General features: G+C 49.4%; 1 protein-coding gene across 1 annotated transcript in view; it reads left to right on the top strand.

Annotated features, from left to right (window-relative positions):
• LOC309401081 (phosphoribosylformylglycinamidine synthase-like) overlaps positions 1-22,859 on the top strand; it is an 83,904-nt gene that overhangs the window by 36,829 nt on the left and 24,216 nt on the right. The window contains exons 17-26 of the mRNA XM_081970027.1: positions 2,150-2,281; positions 3,701-3,931; positions 6,908-7,088; positions 7,245-7,328; positions 7,997-8,152; positions 11,712-11,831; positions 13,698-13,843; positions 15,177-15,387; positions 18,531-18,622; positions 20,432-20,546. Of these exons, the coding sequence (XP_081826153.1) occupies positions 2,150-2,281; positions 3,701-3,931; positions 6,908-7,088; positions 7,245-7,328; positions 7,997-8,152; positions 11,712-11,831; positions 13,698-13,843; positions 15,177-15,387; positions 18,531-18,622; positions 20,432-20,546 (1,468 nt within the window). The remainder of the gene's footprint in view (positions 1-2,149; positions 2,282-3,700; positions 3,932-6,907; positions 7,089-7,244; positions 7,329-7,996; positions 8,153-11,711; positions 11,832-13,697; positions 13,844-15,176; positions 15,388-18,530; positions 18,623-20,431; positions 20,547-22,859) is intronic.

The raw sequence follows: 22,859 nt of genomic DNA, 5'->3' as shown, positions 1-22,859 counted from the left end.
CCCGTTCAGTTCTAGAGCCAACCGGAAGTCCAGTTCCCCCACCATAGAGTCAATGTTCCCTCTAATTTTTTTTTGATGTGAGCAGAAAAGTATAGTGTTTGAGCGGCACATTTTCATGCCTGAGCACCCGAATTTTTTTCACAGATGTCACCTAAGACAACAACGAAATCAGTATGATTTGAAACTCAAAGTTATGTTTCTTCAAGGTACCCGCTTAATTCAAAGTGTTATATAATATCAGTATCACTTAACAACGCTCCTGCTTAGCAACCAAAATGTTGGCTCAGAAACTCTGGCATTTGAAGCACGCAACTCTTAAAGCTGTCAAGTTACAAGACCCTTGCACCCCTAACCCTTTAGGGAAAAAAACCCCCAGGGGTCTTCAAACCTTACAGCTTTAAGATTTGTGGACTTCAACTCCCAGAATTTCTCCTCCAGTCCTGTTGGCTCAGGAACTCTGGAATTTGAAGCATGGAAGTCTTAAAGCTGTCAAGTTACAAGACCCTTCCACCCCTAGAAAAAAAATGCAGAGCTCTTCAAACCTGACAGCTTTAACACTTGTGGACTTCAACTCCCAGAATTCCTCCTCCAGTCATGTTGCAGCGACGTCATCTGCGTGGATCTGCTCCATCTCTGCTTTCTTCATTGTGGGCAGGGCTGCTGCTGAAGTTGCCGACGAGTTGCCAGCAGAATAACTGCTGCTACCTCCTCCTCCTCCAACAGCACCACCAGATTTGCTCCTGAGCTCAGCGCTGGGTAACCCGTGCCCGCTCCTCCTCCTCCGTGCTTTTGAAGAACCATGAGGCTTTTTTTCCCCCTGCTCCCTCCCCGCCTTCCTACTGTCTCCCGCAGCCTCATGGCTCTTCAAAAGCACGGAGGAGGAGGAGGAGGGGGCAGGCAGGGGTAACCCAGCGCTGAGCTCAGGTGCTCCGAGCAGAGGGGAGGCGCCGCTGCCACGCGCGGAGATGCCGGCTGGAGCTTTGCCGGCTTCATCTCAGCCGCAGCGCCGGGCGGCAAATCCGGCAGTGCTGCCTGTTAGAGGAGGAGGAGGAGGTGGTGGCAGCAGTTCTTCCGGTGGCGGTGGGGGCTTTGGGGCTTCACAACTAGCCTCAGTCGCCCCGTGCTCCTCAAAGCAAGTCTGGGGAAGTCCTTTGCAGGCGGCCCGTTCTAGCTGCCTGCAAAGGACCTCCCCAGCTTCCAAAGCCTGTGGCAATAGAAATCACTGCGTGGCAGTTGAAAAATGCTGCGCAGTGTTTTCTTGCCACCTGCGCGCTAGCGCAGCCGCGCACCTTAGAGGGAACGTAGCATAGAGTCTCTTCCTAGCGCGGCATCCCTTTTCCTCTACCTGTCCTAACCGAAAGCCCTATCAATTGTGGAGCAGACCTGCCACAGGGAGCCGCAGCAGAGGGATGAGAGACCCACATGCGGCTCCAGAGCCTCAGGTTGCCGACCCCTGGCCTAGGAAGAAGGATTGTGGTTTGACTGATCCAATCCCAGGTCTTCTTTACTTACGTCCACTATTTGGATAAGAATTTTTTTGTCGCTAGGCAAGGCACTTTGGTGAATTCCACCTGATTGTTATTTTTTTGGGCCATGGTTGTTAAATGAACCACTGCAGGTCTTACATAAATCCCATGGAGTTTTCTTCTTCCCTTTCCTTCCTTGCCCTGGTTTCCCATTACTTTTTTTAAATTTCCCTTTGTATTTTATACTAGCCGATAACCCACTGTTGCCCGGGTATTTTATTTATAAGGGGGGGGGGGAAATGCCCAGACCGAACATAATTTCTAACGTTGGATTTTCCCCTTTACCAGAGGGAGCCCCCTTGTGGAGTACTGTGAAGCCGTTACCATGGCAACTCTGCTGCACTGTACAGTAGAAGCCATTTTAGAGCAGTACAGTAAAAGCCATTTTAAGGCACAACAGGCTGCATCTTAACAGAACACACAACCCGAAGGGTTTTAAGGCCGTCTTACCCCCATAGTTTTTTTCTCCGGAGGGTAAGTCAGCTGTGTACCACGTTTGGTTGAAATTGCTCGAGGCGTTCCAGTGTTAGGCTAAACTTAAAAGAAAAAAAAAAGAACAGAGAGGAATATTCCAGTGATGTTAATAAGATTATGCATCCCGTGTTTTTCTTCTCGCCGCCTAGGAATTTGTTTTGAACCATGTAAAGCGAGTCCTTCGCCCTCTAGATCTTCCTAAGGCCCTGAGCGTGGTGGATGCCCTTCAACTCGTCCTGAAGCTCCCATCAGTGGCTAGTAAACGTTACCTAACAAATAAGGTCAGTTTCGGGATCACGTCGGCCTTTCTTGGGTTGCTATCAGTGGTGAAATTCAAACATTTTCCTTACCGGTTCTGTGGGCGTGGCTTAGTGGTCATGTGACCGGGTGGGCGTGGCTGCACAACTGACACACACACACACACACACACACACACAGTGTAAAAGCAGCTGGATTTTACACAAAATGTCCCCCCTGCGACCAGCAGGAACCTTGCAGGGTGGCAGCGAGCTCAAAAATGAACGATCACACTTGACACAAAAAGAACACAAAAGCTGCACAACTGACTCACACACGACGTAAAAGTTTAAAAAAAAAGTTCCCACGATCGCGTGACACAGCTGATCGTCGCACAGCTGATCGTTGGAACTTTTTTTTTTTTTACTTTTTAAAGCATTTTTTTTTTTTACTACCGGTTCGGGCGAACGGTAGCGTTTTTTACTACCCGAACCAGTAGCATTTCACCCCCCCCCCCCCCAGTTGGGATGACTCTATAGACCCATCGGTGTAGTGTTTAAGAGCTCTGCCATTTTTTGAGATGTGTTTCCAACTTCCCAAGGTAGCCTATATATCAGTGATGGCGAACCTATGGCATGCGTGCCACAGGTGGCATGCGGAGCCATTTGTCAGGGCACACGAGGCGCATGCGCGCGCTGGCCAGCTGAGTTCACCCTTTTTTAAAGCCATTTTTTTGCCCTCCCCAGGCTCCAGAGGCTTTATAGGAGCCTGGGGAGGGCGAAAAGAGCCCCCCCACCCCCCCACCCCCGAGGCCCTCCGGAGGCTTCATGAGTTTCCCTGAAGCCTCCGGAGCGCAAAAAACCAGCCCTACGGGCAAACCAGAAGTTCGGGAACGGACTTCCGGTTTGCTCGGAGGTTCGGAGGTTCGTTTTGACTGCTCCGGAGGCTTCAGGGAAGCGTCCTGAAGGTCCCTGAAGCCTTCCGAGCGCTCAAAACGACCTTCTGAGCAAACCGGAAGTCCGGTTTGGAGGCCTTCCGGGGGGGGAGAGGCTGTTTTCACCCTCCCCAGGCTCCTATAAAGCCTCTGGAGCCTGGGGAGGGCGAAAAAAGCATGCAAAAAATGGGGGGGGGTCGCACCTGTAGTGTGCACATGCACACTGGTGGGTGTTGCGCATTGCATTATGGGTGCGGCACGCCGGCACACCCACCCTGAGCTTCCCCCACTTATGGCACACGAGCCAAAAAAGGTTCGCCATCGCTGCTATATAGCCTTGGGATTTCCTTGTGGTCTCCACTCCACAGACTTCCACCTCTATATCTGCTTAAGGTTTTTTTTTTTTGAACCAACCAGGAACTTGCTATGACATCTAGATGCAGAAAAGATTTATATATCAATTTGTTTTCCTACTGATTTGTTCCCATTTTTCTTTCTTTCTTTTTTGTTTCCGGTTTTCCTTGCATAGGTTGATCGTTCGGTGACGGGGCTGGTGGCCCAGCAACAGTGCGTCGGTCCCCTCCACACACCCCTGGCGGATGTGGCCGTGGTGGCCCTTTCCCCCTTTGAAACAGTGGGAGGAGCCACTGCTCTTGGGGAACAGCCAATCAAAGGGCTGATAAACCCTGCAGCCGGAGCCCGATTGGCCGTGGGAGAAGCCCTCACCAATCTGGTCTTTGCTCGGGTCACCGATCTGAAGGTAAGCCCCACCTTCTTCTGTCTTGGCAAATCTGTGCCTCCCTCCCCCCTCTCGTGTTCTACTTTGTCAGGAACTCAGGGAGGGACCGAGGGAGGAAGTGACATCACACACAGCATGACATCATCTTAACACAACATACAATGATGTCATTGTGACTTGTTCCAGAGGTCTGCAGCTCCGCTAAGGTCAAATGGCTTAAGATAGCCAGGGGAAAAAAAACAACTTAAATTGAAAGAACTCGAAAACCCAGAACCAATCAATTTAGAATAAGAGAGTTGGAAGGGACCTTGGAGGTCTTCTAGTCCGACCCCCTGCTTAGGCAGGAAACCCTACATCACTTCAGACAAATGGGTATCCAACATCCAATTTCTTTATTGGGATCCACCAAAATTTCACAGCAGAATAGGAAAGCTTTTTCTGTTCTCCAGAAATCTTCCTCAAGATTAGAAGACCCAGCTAAATACTTCAGCGCTGATATGTGCATTGGGCAGGCATGTCCAAAGTGCGGCCCGGGGGCCAAATGCGGCCCTTTTTCAAATTGCAAGCGGCCCGCAGCCTCTTCTCCCCACCGAGTTATTTGTTTAGTCTTTCATAAAATACCGTAATTTTCGGAGTATAAAGATGCATCTTTTTCCCCTCAAAAAAGAGGCTAAAAATCTGGGTGCATCTTATACACTGAATACAGCATTTTTTGCCTCCCAAAACTCTGCCCCCTTCACCAAAATGGCTGTGCATAGCCTTTAGGAGGTTTTCAGAGTGCTCCTGAGGGCTGTGGAGGGCATAAATGAGCAAAAAACGGCCCGTTTTTTGCTCAACTTCCCCCCCCACCAGCCCTCAGGAGCACTCTAGAAGCCTCTTAAGGGCTATTCATGCCCTTTAAGAAAAAGGCCAGTTTTCACGAAAAATGGGCCGTTTTGGGGAGAGTGCAAAAACTTTTTTTTTAATTTGCCTCTTCAAAATCTTGGTGTGTCTTATATTCCGAAAAATACGGTAGTTAATTCGCATTTAATGTTAAGGGTTCAAAGAATGTCAGGCTGAATGATCGGCCCCACACATTTTCACCTCACCAAATCTGGCCCTCCTTGCAAAAAGTTTGGACACCCCTGGCATTGGGGATTAAAAATGAAGACCGAAACAATTAGTTTATGTTGGATGCTCCAGTTATGAGGAAAAATAACCGAGATTTCTGGAACAAAAGAAAAAGACTCCCTGTCCGGCAGCCAGCCCACCATAGAGAGCACTCCTAGAGCGGCCGATGCTGAAAGACTCGGCCCCGAGTTTTGAAGTTGTGCGGAGCGGAGCGGGGCGGCGGTGGCGGCGGCGGCGGGCAGCAGCAGCCAGCGGCGGTGGCCTGGGAGAGCCTGGCAAGGGCTTGGTGAAGCTGCGAGCGGAACAGGCGCTCGCGCAACCCCCTTCTCCAGCCGGGCAGAGCTCCATGCACTGACCTAGGGGGTATCCCGAATGTGCAAAGCCGCAGGAGCTGGGGAGCGGGCAGAGCGCCACATGGCTTGGCACCTTAGGGATTACCTCCTAGGTCAGTGAATGGCGCTCTTCCCGGCTGGAGAGGGGATTTGCCGGGCGGGAGCTCGTGAGCATGGTTAGCTCATGGCTGCTTTGCCCCTGAGGCTGTGCCCGGCACTTCGGGAGCCAGTTCACAAGGGAGCAGCCGCCCGGCAGCCCCAAAACAATAAGCCCTCCCTGATAATAAACCCAAGGGCATATTTCGTGGGGCAAAAGAAAATAAGCCCCTGGCGTATTTTCGGGGAAACACGGTAGAATTAAGTTTTCCCAGTTTGCAATAAGGAGGAAACACTCTGATAAAAGACAGGCAGGCTCGTTTACCATAACACGGAGGGGTGAAACATACCTTACATCCACAAAAGATAGCTAATATTCAGAAGTGGCTTATTATAACCTATTTCGATAAAAGGAATTTTTATCCGTTCTGGTTTAGTTTAGTGGAGCAAAGTATGCTCCGATTAAGGTGTACGACAGCATCTCCTGGCTGGTGAGTCAAATCAAATAAGTAAAATAAATCAAACAAATATATTTTCATTTGTTTTGTATTTTCTCTTTTTTTTTCCTGAATGCCACGTTCTTTGCAGCTGTTCCCTTGGTTTGCAAATTTTCTTTTCCTTTGTGAGCCTTGGTTTAATCTCTGCAACGGAGTCACTGGTAGAACTAAGCATTTGCTTGGCTCCATGCAGAATATGAAGTACAAATATATTTTCGCTTGTTCAGTATTTTCTCTTCTCTTTTGTCTACATGCTGTGTTTCTCCTGTCTGTCCTCTTCGTTTGCAAATGCTCCTTTCCTTTGTGAGCCTCGGGTTAATCTCTGCGTCGGATCAAATCCATTGAGAAATGAGAGAAGGAGGGTCAGATAAACAGAGTTGGAAGAAACCTTCTAGGTCACCTAGTCCAACCCTCCCCCCCATCCAAGCAGGAGACCCTACACCATTTCTGACCCATGGCAGTCCAGTCTCTTCTTGAAAGCCTCCAGGGATGAAGCTCCCACAACTTCTGAAGGCAACTTCTGTTCCATCGGTTGTCCCCACTGTCAGAAAATTTCTCCTTATTTCTAGGTTGTTCAGTTTCCATCCATTATTCCTTGTCTGGTCTTCAGGTGCTTTGGAAAATAGCTTGACCCCTTCCTGTTTGTGGCACTCACTCAAATATTGAAACACTGCTATCGTGTCTCCCTTAGTCCTTCTCTTCACTAGGCTAGCCATGCCCAGTTCCTGTAACCATTCTTCATATGTTTTAATCTCCGGTCCCCTAATCATCCTGGTTGCTCTACTCTGCCCTTTTACTAGACTCTCAACATCTTTTTTATAGTGTGGTGATCAAAACTGGATGCAGTATTCTAGGTGCGGTCTTACTAAGATGTTATAGAGACATCGAAGGAACCAGGCCTCGGGTTACTCTCTGCACCAAAGTCATCGTTGCAACTAAGCAATTTGCTTGCCTCCGTGCAGGATGTGAAATGCAGCGGCAACTGGATGTGGGCAGCCAAGCTTCCGGGAGAAGGGGCAGCTCTGGCAGAAGCCTGCAGCGCCATGTGCTCCGTCATGGGAGAGCTGGGCGTGGCGGTGGATGGCGGGAAGGACTCGCTCAGCATGGCAGCCCGGGTTGGCACAGAAACGGTCAAGGCGCCTGGTGAGGCTTGGGACATTGTATGTTAAGACTGGGCCCCCAAAAGTGGGTTGTTTGCTGCGATCCCACAGCTCTCCATCTCGGGGGTTTTAGGTTGTGGAGTTTTTGACATCACGTGGTTTTCTTTATTTTCATGATTTGTATTCTTCATTGCGCCAGGAACCCTGGTCATCTCAGCTTATGCTGTCTGTCCTGATATCACAGCCACCGTCACCCCTGACCTCAAATGCCCCGATGGGAAAGGTAAGGAGAAGAATATTCCGGAATGGGTGGAAAATGGGGAGCACAGAGGCCGAAAACGGGGCGTGTGGAAGCTGAAAACGGGATGCGGAGGCCGAAAATGGGGCACATGGAGGCGGCAATATACAATGGCAATCCCTGCAGCCTGAAACAGCTGATGGTGGGGAGGCCGATCCAACTGCCAATCAGCTGCTTTTGCTAATCAGGCTGTGCTGAAACTGAAACGGGCTGTTTGCTGCAAGGAGGCAAATTGCTGGGAGGCAGAGGCAAAAAATGTTTCTTGTTTTCCTCTCCAAAAGCTAGGTGCATCTTATACTTCAGAGTGTCTTATACTTCGAAAACTATAGTACATACTGTTTATAGAGCAGTGTTTTTCAACCTCTGCAACTTTAAGGCGTGGGGACTTCAACTCCCAGAATTCTTCAAACAACCTGGCTGGCTGGGACATTTTGGGAGTTGAAGTCCACACAATTTAACCTGGCTGAGGTTGAGTAACACGGGGATAAGGAGAAGATAAGGAGGGATAAGGCAGATGTTTTATTTTTATCTATCCATCTATTTATTTATTTATTTGACTTGTACGAAACACATCTTGCTAGAGGTGGTTCTGGACAGCTTCACAAATTTTCCTGATTCACCAATGTTTTCTTCTCACCCTGGCGGTTTTTCAGGAGCCTTGCTTCATGTGGCTGTGAGCCCTGACAAGCATCGACTTGGGGGTAGCGCACTGGCCCAGTGCTTCTCTCAACTGGGAGATACTTCCCCGGATCTGGATGACCCCAGCACCCTAGTTTCCTGTTTCCGAGTTACTCAGGATCTGTTACGAGGTCAGCCTCCTTCTCTTCTCACTCTAAACTTCTGTTTTTGTAACATGCTGCTGGACAAAGAGGTCTCCGCCTTTGGGGAGGGCGGGCGCATGAGGTTGGTTTTCATAAAGACTTGTGCCAACGTTGGAACCTGAATCGGCAGAGGAAGATGAGCTGGAACTGGAGCAGACGGAGATCAAGGGAGTGGCTTCGTTGGCTTGGGAGGAAAATTTAGAGGAGCAGGCCCAGTCAGGCCAGGGCCTTTCAGTCTTGGGATGACTTGTAGGCAGGGAGGAAAGTAGGGGCAGGATAACCAAGAGAGGCTAAGCGTTGAACATGAGAGACAGAGCTCAGGCAATGAGCAAGGATCACCGCCTCCTGATCCGAGAGCACGGAGAGTGGAGAGAAGGCAAAAACAACGCAGACTGACCTGACTACTTGGGAAGAGAACGCCCTGGCCTTCTTCACAAGACACACCTGGGGACTGAGCTTTAAGGAGATGCTGTGGGGAAGGGCATTTGCAGCCAGAGGTTGCTTGAGGTGTGTGTGTGTGTGTGTGTGTGTGTGTGTGTGTGAGAGAGAGAGAGAGAGAGAGAGAGAGAGAGAGAGAGAGAGAGAGAGAGAGAGAGAGAGAGAGATAGATCACTTTGCTCTGGAACATGTCAGAAATGGGAGAATTTGAAACAATAAAGGGGTGATTTGAACTGCCAGCTGCCCGTGTTATCTCTGTGCCATGTCCCAGGTCATCACAAAGGCATTTCCTTGGGTTTTCCGCATTCTGTGCAACAGAAAAGCTAGCCTATGATAAGCTGGGTGAAAGGGATAAATCTACATATATCTGCATGCTTGGGGTACTTGATTTCTGTCTTGATTAGGGACCAAAGGAACGAGGAGGAAGGTGTATGGCATTTGGCCTTTCAGTTCTTCCATTGGTCGAGAAACATCGTTCTTAAAAATGAAAATAAAGCAGGCAGCTCCAACAATGGTGGATATGGCTGCCCCGATAATGGGGACTATGGGATAACCACATCCTGGATCATGTTTTTGCCCTATAACGGAATAACAGCGTTGGAAGGGACCTTGGAGGTCTTCTAGTCCAACTCCCAGCTCCAGCAGGAAGCCTTATACCAGTGGTCGGCAACCTTAATAAGAGCCACAAAGGTCCTAACCGGAAGCGCCCCCCCCCCATTCAATTCTGGAGCCAACCAGAAGTCCAGTTCCCCCACCATAGAGTCTCCTCCTAGCGTGGCGTTCTTTTTCCTCTGCTGATCAGCAGTCCAGTTCCCCCACCATAGAGTTTCCTCCTAGCACAGCATCCTTTTTCCTCTCACTGTCCTAACTGAAAGCCCTATCAACTGTGGAGCTGACCGGTGACTGGGAGCTGCAGCAGAGGGATGAAAGAGCCACCTGTGGCTCCAGAGCCACAGGTTGCAACCCTTGCCCTATACCAGGGGTCGGCAATCTTAAACACTCAAAAGAGCCGCAAAAGTCCTAAATGGAAGCCCTCCAGTTCAATTCTGGGGCTGACCGGAAGTCCAGTTTCCCCCATCATAGAGTCTCCTCCTAGCGTGGCGTTCTTTTTCCTCTGCTGATCAGCAGTCCAGTTCCCTCACCATAGAGTCTCCTCCTAGCGTGGCGTTCTTTTTCCTCTGCTGATCAGCAGTCCAGTTCCCCCATCATAGAGTCTCCTCCTAGCACAGCATCCTTTTTCCTCTGCTGATCAGCAGTCCAGTTCCCCCACCATAGAGTCTCCTCCTAGCGTGGCGTTCTTTTTCCTCTGCTGATCAGCAGTCCAGTTCCCCCACCATAGAGTTTCCTCCTAGCACAGCATCCTTTTTCCTCTCACTGTCCTAACTGAAAGCCCTATCAACTGTGGAGCTGACCGGTGACTGGGAGCTGCAGCAGAGGGATGAAAGAGCCACCTGCGGCTCCAGAGCCACAGGTTGCAACCCTTGCCCTATACCAGGGGTCGGCAATCTTAAACACTCAAAAGAGCCGCAAAAGTCCTAAATGGAAGCCCTCCAGTTCAATTCTGGGGCCGACCGGAAGTCCAGTTTCCCCCATCATAGAGTCTCCTCCTAGCGTGGCGTTCTTTTTCCTCTGCTGATCAGCAGTCCAGTTCCCCCACCATAGAGTATCCTCCTAGCGTGGCGTTCTTTTTCCTCTGCTGATCAGCAGTCCAGTTCCCCCCCCCCCCCCCGAGTCTCTTCCTAGCATGGCATCCTTTTTCCTCTGCCTGTCCTAGCCAAAAGCCCTATCATTATGGCATTGACTGACCACAGGGAGCTGCAGCAGAGGAATGAAAGAGCCACTTGCGGCTCCAGAGCCACAGGTTGCAACCCTTGCTCTTATACCACATCAGACAAACACTTGTCCAATCTCTTAAAAACCTCCCGTGCTGCAACTTTTAGAGGCAAGTTGTTTCACTGACTAATTGTTCTAACTGTCAGGAAATTTCTCCTTAGTTCTAGGTTGCTTCCCTCTTTCATTAGTTTCCATCCGTTGCTTCTTACAGTACAATACAATACAATAGTAGAGTTGGAAGGGACCTTGGAGGTCTTCTGTCCAACCCCCTGCCTAGGCAGGAAACCCTATACCGTTTCAGACAAATAGCTATCCAACATCTTCTTAAAGACTTCCAGTGTTGGGGCATTCACAACTTCTGGAGGCAAGCTGTTCCACTGATTAATTGTTCTAATTGTCAGGAAATTTCTCCTCAGTTCTAAGTTGCTTCTCTCCTTGATTAGTTTCCACCCATTGCTTCTTGTCCTACCCTCAGGTGCCTTGGAGAATAGTTTGACTCCCTCTTCTTTGTGGCAACCCCTGAGATATTGGAAGACTGCTATCCTGTCTCCCCTAGTCCTTCTTTTCATTAAACCAGAAGTACCCAATTCCTGCAACCGTTCTTCATATGTTTCAGCCTCCAGTCCCCTAATCGTCTTTGTTGCTCTTCTCTGCACTCTTTCTAGAGTCTCCACATCTTTTCTACATCGTGGTGACCAAAACTGTATGCAGTATTCCAAGTGTGGCCTTACCAAGGCATTATAAAGTGGTATTAACACTTCACGTGATCTTGATTGTATCCCTCTGTTGATGCAGCCTAGAACTGTGTTGGCTTTTTTGGCAGCTGCTGCACACGGCTGGCTCATATTTAAATGGTTGTCCACTAGGACTCCAAGATCCCTTTCACAGTTACTACTACTGAGCAAGGTATCACCTATACTGTACCTGTGCATTCCATTTTTGTTGCCTAAATGTAGAACCTTACTCTTTTCACCATTGAATTTCATTTTGTTAGATAGTGCCCAATGTTCAAGTTTGTCAAGATCCTTCTGTATCTTAAGCCTATCTTCTGGAGTGTTGGCTATTCCTGCCAGCTTGGTGTCATTCTTGTCCGGCCTTCAGGTGCTTTGGACAATAGTTTGGCTCCTTCTTCTTGGTGGCAGCCCCTCAAATATTCGAACACTGTTATCATGTCTCCCCGAATTTCATTTTGATTTCCATCTTTCATCGAATTGTATTCCACTGTAATCAAAACATGTCCCATAAAAAAGACGTCGGATGTTCTTTTCTCCCGCAGATTCTCTTCTTTCTTCTGGCCATGATGTGAGCGATGGGGGACTTCTGACTTGTTTGCTGGAGATGGCCATTGCTGGGAATTGCGGTGCCCACATTGAGCTCGGGGCACCGGGGATCCAGGGTGAGTAAACTGGGGAGACAGTTAACGGCAGTGGGCATATGTGGACCGAGAGAGTTTGTGGAAGGGGAAAAAGAATATTCTGACCGAGGCGTCCCAAGAGCCTGAAGCAAACTCCTGGTCCCGACAAAATACCCCTTTTATTAATTGACTCTGAATTCTGCTCATTCACATCCAGCAAAGTCATTCAAGGGAGGATTTACAGTCACAGACCTTCTCTGGCTTGGAGAGCTGCCAGGCCGATATCTGCAAAACTTGGCAAGGAGTCTCGGAGAGTCACGAACCAATGAAGCGAACTCATTGTCTCCTGCAAACTCCACTCCCCTTTCGCTCCTCTTTTATTTCCTCTGGGAAGGGCCATTCATCGTCCACCTGTGGCCTTACTCCCAAGTGGACCCTTGTTCTCCAGCTGTTCCCTTCGTCTGGCAACTCTGCACAGTGGGAACAGGCTCCAGCTGTTCTTCTGCCCCACTGATGTCAGACTCTGAAGGCTGCTGATAACTGGCATACGGCTCTGGCCCCCTCTCTGCCTCCGACACAGAGCCCTCATCAGAGCCTTCCCCAGACTCCAGGACTGGCCCATGTTCCTCCCCAACTTCCTCATTGTCTAAATCTGTTGCCAGCTCTGCTGCTTGCTGGCGGGCCACAGGAGAGGGTCAGACTTATTGAGTGCCTCATATTAAAGAACAGCAGTCAAAATAAATGAAGGGAGCCCTGACTTACGACCAGTGGGAAAAAATTGTTGTTAAGCAATGTGGTCATTAAGTCAGGCATCACCTGACTACATTTGTTTTTAATAGCAATAGCTGTAGCAATAGCAGTTAGACTTCTATCATCATCAATCATCTCCTTTTAATGACCCCATAATCTCTGGGGGGTGGAGTCTGGACAACTGAATGGATCTGTGGCCAGATGTCTTTCCTGTTGCCAATGCAGAGTTTTGTTCGGCAGATATATTCTCATTATGTCCAGAGAGAAATATCTGCCTTTACCTAGGATCAAACTCACGTGGTTGTTAAGTGAATCTGGCTTCTTCACTGACTTTGCTTGTCAGAAAGTTGCAAAAGGAGACCAAAGGACTCTGGGACACTGCAGCCTTCACAAAATTCCCTTTCCCTCCCTCCCTCCCTCCCTTCCTTCCTTCCTTCCTTCCTTCCTTCCTTCCTCCTTCCTTCCCCTTCCTTCTTTCTTTCTTTCCCTATCTTCCTTCCTTCTTTCTTTCGCTTCTTTCTTTCTTTCTTTCCTTCCCTTCCTCTTTCTTTCCTTCCTTCTTTCTTTCCCTCCCTCCTTCCTTCTTTCTTTCTTTCTTTCTTTCCCTTCCTCTTTCTTTCTTTCTTTCTTTCCTTTCTTTCTCTTTTTTTCTTTCTTTCTTCTCTTCTTCCTTCTTTCATTCTTTCCCTTCCTCTTTCTTTCCGTCCTTCTTTCACTTTTTATTTCTCTCTCTCTCTCTCATTCTTCCTTTCTCTTTCTTTCATCCATCCATCCATCCGTCCGTCCGTCCTTTATCCGTCTGTCTATTATCTCTCTCGCTCATCTGTCTTCTCTATCCATTGCCAAATGTTTGAATTTGGATGACATGGAGAAGCTGCGACCCTCGTGGGAAAAACGATGCATCACACGTCGTGTGATAAAAATTCCAACATCTGGCAAGTCGCTCCGAGTTGTGACGGTGGCAGTATGCCAGGCTCGCCTGATCGACCTTTTGCGACCTTCTGATTTGTTGCGGTCACTAAAATGAACTGTAGTAAGTCGAGGACTACCTATGGGCCTTCTTGAAATGGATTCCCGGGGGGTGGGGGGCAGAGAATGAGAGAGAGGAGGGCGAGGAAATATTTCTCATGATATTGTGGTTTTTCTTCTCTTTCTTAGCTTTGGAGGTTCTTTTCGCGGAAGAACTTGGATTGGTGCTGGAAGTGCCCCGCGCGGCGGCAGCTGATGTCTGCGGACGGTACCGGGAAGCTGGGGTGCGCTGTGTCCCCGTTGGATATTCCGGTCCTCGGGGTCCAAACGCCATGGTAAATGCAGAGAGGACCAGGTAGAAAAAAAGAATGGGAACCAGGGAGTTCAACAACTAAAGGCCACCAACAGAGAGGGACTAGAGCAGCGGTCACCAACTGGGGGTCCGTGGACCACTGGTGGTTCGTGAGAAAATTTTGGGGGTCCGCAGAAAAATTATTTGCATTTTTTATATTGCACTAAATCAGGGATCCTCAAACTACATGACCATGTGGCGAGGGGGCGTTCCACCAGGTCCGCCTGGTGTGCGAATTGCGCCCCCTATTGGACCGGGACGCCCTACGCACACACGAAGACTACAGCTAGTTCAGAATGCGGCTGCGCGGGCTATCATGGGGAGTACCAGGTACTCCCACATAACACCTCTCCTGCGCGAGCTGCACTGGCTACCTGTGGTTTTTCGGGTGCGTTTCAAGGTGTTGATTACCATCTTTAAAGCGCTCCATGGCACAGGACCTAGTTACCTGCGGGACCGCATCTTACCTCATACATCCCTGCGACCAATTCGCTCCCACAGGGAGGGACTCCTCTAGGTGCCGTCCACTAAACAATGCCAACGGGCGGCGCCCAGGAGTAGAGCCTTCTCTGTGATGGGCCCAACCCTCTGGAACGACCTCCCCCCCGATATCAGAACCACTACCGACCTCCGCTCCTTCCGACAGAAACTCAAGACCCACCTGTTCCAATTAGCTGGCCTAGCCCATTTATAGTCCCATTTTTACCTCCTGGCAAACATTTTATTCTGGGTAGCTTTTTAGGGGTAGTTTTTAATGTATCTCTAATTTTAATTTTAATTATTATTGTACAGTTTATATGTTACCTCCTCCATATATATCTATATTTATCTATATTTATCTATATCTGTATGTATTTATATTGTGTTTTAATATGACTGTACACCGCCCCGAGTCCCTTCTGGGAGAGGGCGCGGTTTATAAATTAAATAAAAGTTAAAAGTTAAAGTTACATGTCCTGGGTTGGATACGTGCAATGAACGCTTGTGTTGCTGCAGAGAGTCTCCCCTTTGGGGTCTTTTCGTGCGGGTCGGAGGGGGGCAGAAATTCCGACTTGGAGTCTGCTTCGGCCTCCTGGTGGGGGGCTTTGGGCGAAGGCTGGAGGGAAGCGCCACTGGTGGCAAAGAGCCAGAAGGCCTTGTTCCAGTGGGACTGCATCATGGCCTGGAACTGGCTGACCATCTCAGCCCGCTGAGCCTCCAGGCGCCGGTCGCTGGCCTTGCACTCCCGCACGTCTTCCCTCTGCTTGGACAGCCTATGTTCCAGACCTGGAGGCTGTTGGCTCTCCATCTGAGGTCTCCTTGGTGTCTATTTTCAGGTCCAGGTCACGGTGAATGGTCAGCAGGTGCTATGGGAGAAAGTCTCCACCTTGAGGAATTGGTGGGAGGCCACCAGTTTCCAGCTGGAAAGACTGCAAGCCAATCCCGATTGTGTGGCTCAAGAAGAGATGGGCTTGGCCAAGAGGACGGAACCCAACTTCACCTTGACCTTCAACCCTCAGGAGGAACTTCCTCTTCTTCAGGAAATGGGTAGGAAATGGAGGGGATCTCCAGGAGAAGTTGGGAAGGAAGGCCGTTCTGAACTTAGCTCCCTCGACATCTTGGTTTCACACCAAGAAATAGAAACGGATATATAGATAATCCTCGATTTACCACCACAGTTGAGCCGAGCCCCAAATTTTCTGTTGCTAAGTGAGACATTTGTTAAGTGAATTTTGCTACTAAATAATAATTCTGCAGTTTCACCCTATTGGTTGTTTTTTTTAAAAAAAAGGAAATAAGGAATATAACCGATGCATTAAGCTTGGATTAATGTTACTATTGTCCAGGTAGTCCTCGATTTACAACTGCAATTGAACCCAACACTTCTGTCGCTAAGCGAGACACGTGATCAAAATTCAGATGCCTGGCAAATGACTCATATTTATGACGGTCGCATTGTCCCCGGGTCATGGGATCATCTTTGGAGACCTCCTGACAAGCAAAGACAATGGGGAAGCTGGGTTCACTTAATGACGGTGCGACTAACCGAACAATTGCGGTAATTCGCTGAACAACTGGGGCAAGGAAGTTTGTAACATGGAGCAAAACTCACTTAACAAATGTCTTGCTTAGCGACCGAGGTTTGGGGCTCAGTTGTGGTTGTAAGTCGAGGACTACCTGGGCAATAGCAATATTAATCCGATGTACCAGTTATATTCCTCATTTCCCTTTTAAAAATAGGGGGGGGGGGGAAGCAGAATGTTGCATTATTATTTAGTAGCATACTGATGGATTTAGGGGAGTGGTGCGGGTGGCCTAGAGATGGAACTCTCGCGACATATCAGGAGGCTGTGAGTTCGACACTAGGTAGAGGCAGATATTTCTTTCTCTGGGCACAATGAGAATATATCAGCTGAACAAAACTCCGCCCTGGCAACATGAAAGGCATCCGGCCAGTAAACACTCTGCTAGCTCCGTTCAGTTGCCCAGACTTCACCCCACAAGGGATTACGGGGTCGTTAAAAGATGATAATGATGGATTTTGGAGTCGGAGGTCTGAAATTCCAGGAACATGAAACGAGGAGCTTCGGAACTTTGGAGGGATTGCGAATTGCTTGTCCCTGCTTTACAGGTAGTCCTCGACGTACGGCCACAGTTCAGCCCAACACTTCTGTTGCTGAGCAGGACGGTTATCAAGCAAGTTTCTCACCACAGTCCTTAAGTGAATCACAGCCGTTGTTTAGTTGGCAACACGGTTGTTCCGTGAATCCAGCTTCCCCCGTTGACTTCGCTTCTCAGGAGGTTGCAAAAGGGGATCAGGGGACCAAGGGAACTCTGCAACCATCCTAAGTACATGCCAGTTGCCAAGCTTTTGGATTTTGATCACGTGACCACAGGGATGTTACAACGGTCATAAAATAGCAATAGACCAGGGGTGGGTTTCAATTTTTTTTAGAACCCATTCTGCAGGTGTGGCCCGTTTTGTGGGAGTGGCTTGGCGGTCATGTGACCGGGTGGGAGTGGCTTGGCGGTCATGTGACCCGGAACCCTCCCCCCCCCCCAGAACCAGGTTGCCCAACACCCTAAAAAGTACTGTGCAGGGCTCCGGCGGCTGCAAAGCGCGGCACGAGGGGCAGAAATCCCCGAACCCAGCGGGGCAACACAGCTCCAGCACTAGTAGCGCGGCTTCTTGCAGCAGCACGCTGCCCTGATCAACCTGCCTTATGGCACCCTCTGCAGCCCACTCTGCGTGGAGTCGAGTTGGCGTCAGGCAGCCCTCGCTAGGGTTTTCCCCTTCCTCCACCCAGCTATCCGCTTCTTTCTTTGCTTAGGTTCCCCTCTGGGTTTGGGGGCTTCTGCCCCTCATGCTGCGCTTTGCAAGCATGGTGCGGACAGGCAGGGAGAGGGAGAGAGAAAGGGAGAGAGAGAGAGAGACCGGGAGAGAGAGAGAGAGACCGAGGGAGAGAGAGGGGAGAGAGGGGGAGGGAGAGAAAGGCGGGAGAGAGAGAGAGAGAGAGACCAAGGGAGAGAGACTGGGAGAGAGAGAGAGAGAGACCAAGGGAGAGAGAGGGAGGGAGAGAGAGGGGGGGAGAGAGAGAGAGCAGAAGGGAGAGAGGGAGAGGGAGGGAGAGAGAGAGAGAGACCGGGAGAGAGAGAGAGAGAGAGACCGAGGGAGAGAGAGGGGAGAGAGGAGAGAGCGGGAGGGAGAGAGAGGGAGGGAGAGAGGAGAGGGAGAGAGAGAGGAGAGAGAGAGGGAGGGAAAGAGGGGAGAGAGAGAGAGAGAGCGCCGGGCAGGAGAGAGACTGGGAGAGAGAGAGAGAGACCAAGGGAGAGAGAGGGAGAGGGAGAGGGAGGGAGAGAGAAAGGGAGAGAGAGAGAGCCCGGGAGAGAGAGAGAGAGACCGAGGGAGAGAGAGGGGAGAGAGGGAGAGAGAGAGAGAGGAGAGAGCGGGAGGGAGAGAGAGGGGAGAGAGAGAGAGAGCGCCGGGTGGGTGGGGAGCGAGCGGGTGGGGGCAGGCCAGGGGAGGGAGCGTTCTAGTACGGGGCCTCCAGAACAATGGGTACTGGAAGGCACGCTAAATTTCATCATCCGGTGCAGCCGTACTGGTTCGTACCGGTTGAAACCCACCCCTGCAATAGCCTTATATACCGCTTCACAGAGCTTTACGGCCCCTTCTAAGCGGTTTACAGTCAGCATATTGCCCGCCAACAATCTGGCTCCTCATTAAGTATGAAAAACGGTCAGGTCACTTTTTTCACTGCCATTGTAACTTAAAACCAGGGGTAGGATTCAGCCGGTTCGGACCGGTTCAGACAAACCGGCAGCTCTGACGATCAGCTGAGAGTGAACCAGTTTGCTCCAACGATCAGGTTGGCCCGCCCGCCTGCCCTTGTGCTGTGCTTAACTATATCCTCCCACTCAGCTGTTTAGCGTGGCAGCGTGGTTCAGCTGTGTTACTTCCAAAGAAGTAACATGGAAGGTAAGTTTTGGTAAAAATGCTCCTGCGATTGTAGCGCGCGTCAGGCGCGGGCCAGCGCAAAGCGTGCGCGAAACACGCGATCGCTAAATGAATGGTGGTAAGCCAAGGACTACCTGTAATCATTCGAAGGGGAAAAAAAAAAGAGAAGAACTTGGCAGGGGTGAAATTAGGTTGCCGAAGAACGCTTCTTTTATTTACTTCCTACCGCCAGCCTTGCCTGCTCCCCGTGTGGCTGTCCTTCGCGAAGAAGGGAGCAATGGAGATCGTGAAATGGTGGCCGCGTTTCTTATGGCTGGATTCCAGGTGAGTTTGTCCGAACGGATGTTGCACAAATCCTGAGGGATTGAGAGATGATTGGGAGGGGGGGGGAGAACTTGTCCTTTGAAAAACATCCGTTGGGTTTTCTTCTGGGATACCTTTCCTACCCCGTAAATGCCACTCAAAAGGATCTAGGACAGGCGTGTCAAACTCAATTTCATTGAGGGCCACACCACGGTTGTGTTTGATCTTAGGCGGGGGGCATGTCTAAGGTGGGAATGACCAGCTCAACATCACTCATCAAGGTTCTGTTTTCAGCCGAGACAGCCTCCTGCAATCCTCTGTTAGCAAAAATGCATGCAGCCTTCCCGAGTACCGCTTTCGCTGGCAGAGGGATGCTGGAGACCATCGCGGCCAAAAACGGAACCTGGATAGGCCGTGTCTGGCCTCCCCGAGCTTCATTTTTGCTGGCAGAGGGCTGCAGGAGGCCGTCGCAGCCGAAAACATAGCCCGAGAGAGCCACCTGCAGCTCTCCTGAACTCTGTTTTCGCCGGCAGAGGCATTGTGGGCCAGTCCTTTGCTGTTTCCAGGGAGGCCTGCTGACCAGATCTAAGCACCCCGAAGGCCAGATCTGACCCATGGGCCTTGAGTTTGACACCCCTGATCTGGGAGGTCCTTGGTGCTTTCTGAATTTAAGGATTGGAGATGTTTAAACTCAGAGAGCACCAGGGACCTCACAGTTTAACCCCGTGCTACACATATTCTCTTCTGTCAGTACCAATTGGATTGAAATGATCTACCCATCCTAGAAGGGCCTCAAGAGCTGTAGATCTCCATGTCTATGGAGATTCTCAGTCATCCAGGTCATGGTTGTCCCAAAGGTGTTTTTCCCCCCAACAGGCAACTGGACTTCATTTGTCCTTGAAGACGTTTCGCTTCTCATCCAAGAAGCTCCTGTTCTGACCTAGGCTTCCTGATACTGTTAAAAAGCACACACTTAGTCCCCCAAACCCTCTTTTTATTTCAAAGGCTGTGAATTATGTTCATTCACAGCCCATAATGAGTCCCAAATAGTTGCAAAGAGTCCTGCAGTAGGCTGCCAAAGTTCTTCGGGATAAGGCACCCACTTTTATATTCCTTGAAACGCTGACAAAGACTTAATTGGCAGTTAGCTTGGTAAGACCACATAGAGCAAAGAGTCAAAACGGAGCTTCAGAAGGTAAACTGACCAGCATGAACCAAGTTGCTTCCTGCAAGGGCTCACGTGCCTTTGCTCCTCCTTTATGTCCGATGGGAGGAGCCAATCACCTCCTAGCCTTACTCCCAAGTTCGTCGCTTCTGTCTTAACTGTTTTTGCCTCCTGGCAGCTCTGTGCATGCGCGCACTGGGAACGAGGGGAGCCTGTTCCTCTGTCTCGCTGAGGTCCTACTCCGGAGGCAGCACATAACTCCCAGATGGCCTCCTCTCTGTCTCTGACACAGAGCCCTCCTCCTAGCCTTCCCCAGACTCCAGGACTGGCCCATGTTCCTCCCCTACTTCCTAGCTGTCTCACTCTGCTGCCAGCTCTGCAGGCTGGTGGCACACCACAAAAGCTTCTTCGGTTCACGTCACTTCTTCCGTTCAGAACTGAAGAAGCTTCCTGGATGAGAAGCGAAACCTCTTCAAGGGAAAAACAAAGCCCGGTTGCCTTTTGATAAAAGGCACATTTGGAATTGGCATCTCCAGTTTTGCCAAGAGCTGCAGATCTCGGAAGGCAAATTGTTATCTAATATCCTTCTCACTGACTTTCTGGGGCCTCCCTTAAGAGCCTCCCATGTGTTATATTCTCTTGTTTTGGGGGATTGTCATTTGCAGGTCTGGGATCTGACCATGCAGGATCTGTGCTCGGGCACGATGACCTTAGACTCCTTCCGTGGCTTGGTGTTTGTTGGAGGCTTCAGTTACGCTGATGTCCTTGGCTCGGCTAAAGGTGAGTCCTGTCTCCCCTCTAACCAGGAACTGGGAGGATCATCAGCTTGGTTGCATTAGGGAACCACTGGGATAAATATTGCGAATGAAAAGTCTGTAGGGATTCTCCGTCCTCCAGGTCATAGTTGTCCCAAAGGGGCTTTTTCAGGAGGCAACTGGACTTCCTTGCTTCTTTCTTTTGAAGACGTTTTGCTTCTCATCCAAGTAGCTTCTTCGGTTCTGACAGGATGGTGGGGAACAATGGAAGGATGTACCGTGTTTTTCGGAGTATAAGACGCTCCGAAGTATAAGACTAGAAGTGGTATATTTTATTTGTTCTGGTCTGTGACTGTAATAAATGGAATTGATCCCCGGAATCACTTGATTTATTTAAATTTTATTTGTTTGTTACATTTATAGGCTTCCCATCTCGCAGCAGTCTAACCCTAACCCTCGCTTGCAGATTTATTTAAAAATAGCTTATTCGTCTCTGTTCAGCAAGTTGGAAGAGAAAGAGGGATAAGCTATTTTTTTAAAAAAAAACCTAATAAACATTAACATGAATGATAGAGTCCTGGTGTATTTACATCAATTCTGTTATTGTGAAGAGCCCTAATACATATCTCAGGTTTCCAAACGTTTCCTTACCAAGTTACCGTATTTTTCAGAGTATAAGACGCTCCGAAGTATAAGACGCAGCTAGATTTCGGGGAGGAAAACAAGGGAAAAATATCTGCCTTTGCCTCCCAGCAATTTGCCTCCTTGCAACAAACAGTACAGACAATATACCCTGTTTGTAGTGTTATATTCCAGACTAAACTTGTACAGATGGCTGTTAAAATTGATGTGCTTTCTGGGAGTATAGTTATTCTCTGCTATTTAAAAGAATAGCACTTTTTAAAACAACAGCACTGGACCTCTTCAGATCAAGCATTTATTTTAAAAAGCTTCTTCATTTTGTTAAGTTTTCTAGAATAATAATAAAGCAGTCTTTAAAAAATAAGTCTAATAATTTGAACATTCTATAGGCATTTAGAGTTGTTGACTTACCTCCTTGCAGCAAACAGCCTGATTAGCACAAGAAAAAAAATCTGCCTCCCAGCAATTTGCCAGTGGAGCAAACAGCAAGTTTCACTTTCAATTTCTCCCGATCATCAGCTGTTACAGGCTGCATGGATTGCTATAGCTTATTGAAGCCTCCGCAAGCTCCCCTTTGCTGCAAAGAGGTAAATTGCTGGGAGGCAGAAGCCAAAGGATTGGGGCCGGTGGATGGGTGGCGCTACATTTGTTGTATAAGATGCACCCAAATTTTCACCCTCTTGAGGGGGGGGAAAGGTGCTTCTTATACTCCGAAAAATACGGCATATTTGGTCATTTGCATCCTTTTTAGAGGTCACTGAAGCACTTGGAGGTTTATCTTTGTCCTCGGGGTCTTGTGTTACCTGAGTAATACAAATGGTTCCTGCGGTCTGCAATTTTTTCCTCCGACATTTGTTCATATTTCCACGCCGCTCGAAGGGCGTTCACCCCAAATTGGATAGCTGCTGTTTGAATGATGTGGGAGTATGAATGGATTTCCAGAGGAAAAAAATTGCAGATTAGGGGAATCATTTGCACTACTCTGGTGACCCCCGAGGACAGGCACAAAGCTCCAAGTGGCCTCAACGACTCTCTAAAAGGATGCAAATGGTATTCTAACCCAGCTCCCCAAACAACAAACCTTCTGAAGTTAACTCAAAGATTTTTTTAATTCGAAGCGCCAGTAGCCCCCGGCAAAAAGTTTCTCTCCCAATGCAGGCTAAGCAGTCTGTCTGGCAGATGAATAGTTGTCTGTCGCATCTATTCATCTCCTCCTCCTGTCTTTTATCCCCAGAGCTAAGGGGGGGCTTTGCTGGCAGCTCTTCCTTCCCAAGGATCGGCCCATAGATTTCCACCGCTCTCCTCTCCTCTGCCTTCTGCGCCTCCGCGCATCAGGCACTGGACCCAGCTGTTCCTTCTCTTCCTCATCAGCCACCTCCACACCTGGGGGGCTGTTGACTCTCCATCTGAGGGCTGACGGATGGCCCAGGCTCCGCCTCTGTCTCTCTGCCAGCTCCACTCCCTCTTTCCCCCCAGAGCTCTTAGGTTGCCTTGATGCTGACCCTCTCTCCCACGCTTCCTCCTCCTCCGATTCGGCTATGGAGGGGGGTGGGCTGGCAGCTGATAGGCTGCAACATCTGGAGTACACGTATTGGAGAATGCTATTGCAGAACTTTGGGGGTGACATCCTCTTGGTATTCGATTTCGACCCCACTCTCTTTTAAGTTTTGACTTCACCGTTTCTTTTTGAAATTTT

The sequence above is a fragment of the Natrix helvetica genome, assembly GCF_964273705.1.
Source record: "Natrix helvetica genome assembly, chromosome: Z".
NCBI lineage: Eukaryota > Metazoa > Chordata > Lepidosauria > Squamata > Natricidae > Natrix > Natrix helvetica.
The sequence above is the reverse complement of the archived record's forward strand: the minus strand, read 5'-3'. Positions and strand labels throughout refer to the sequence as shown.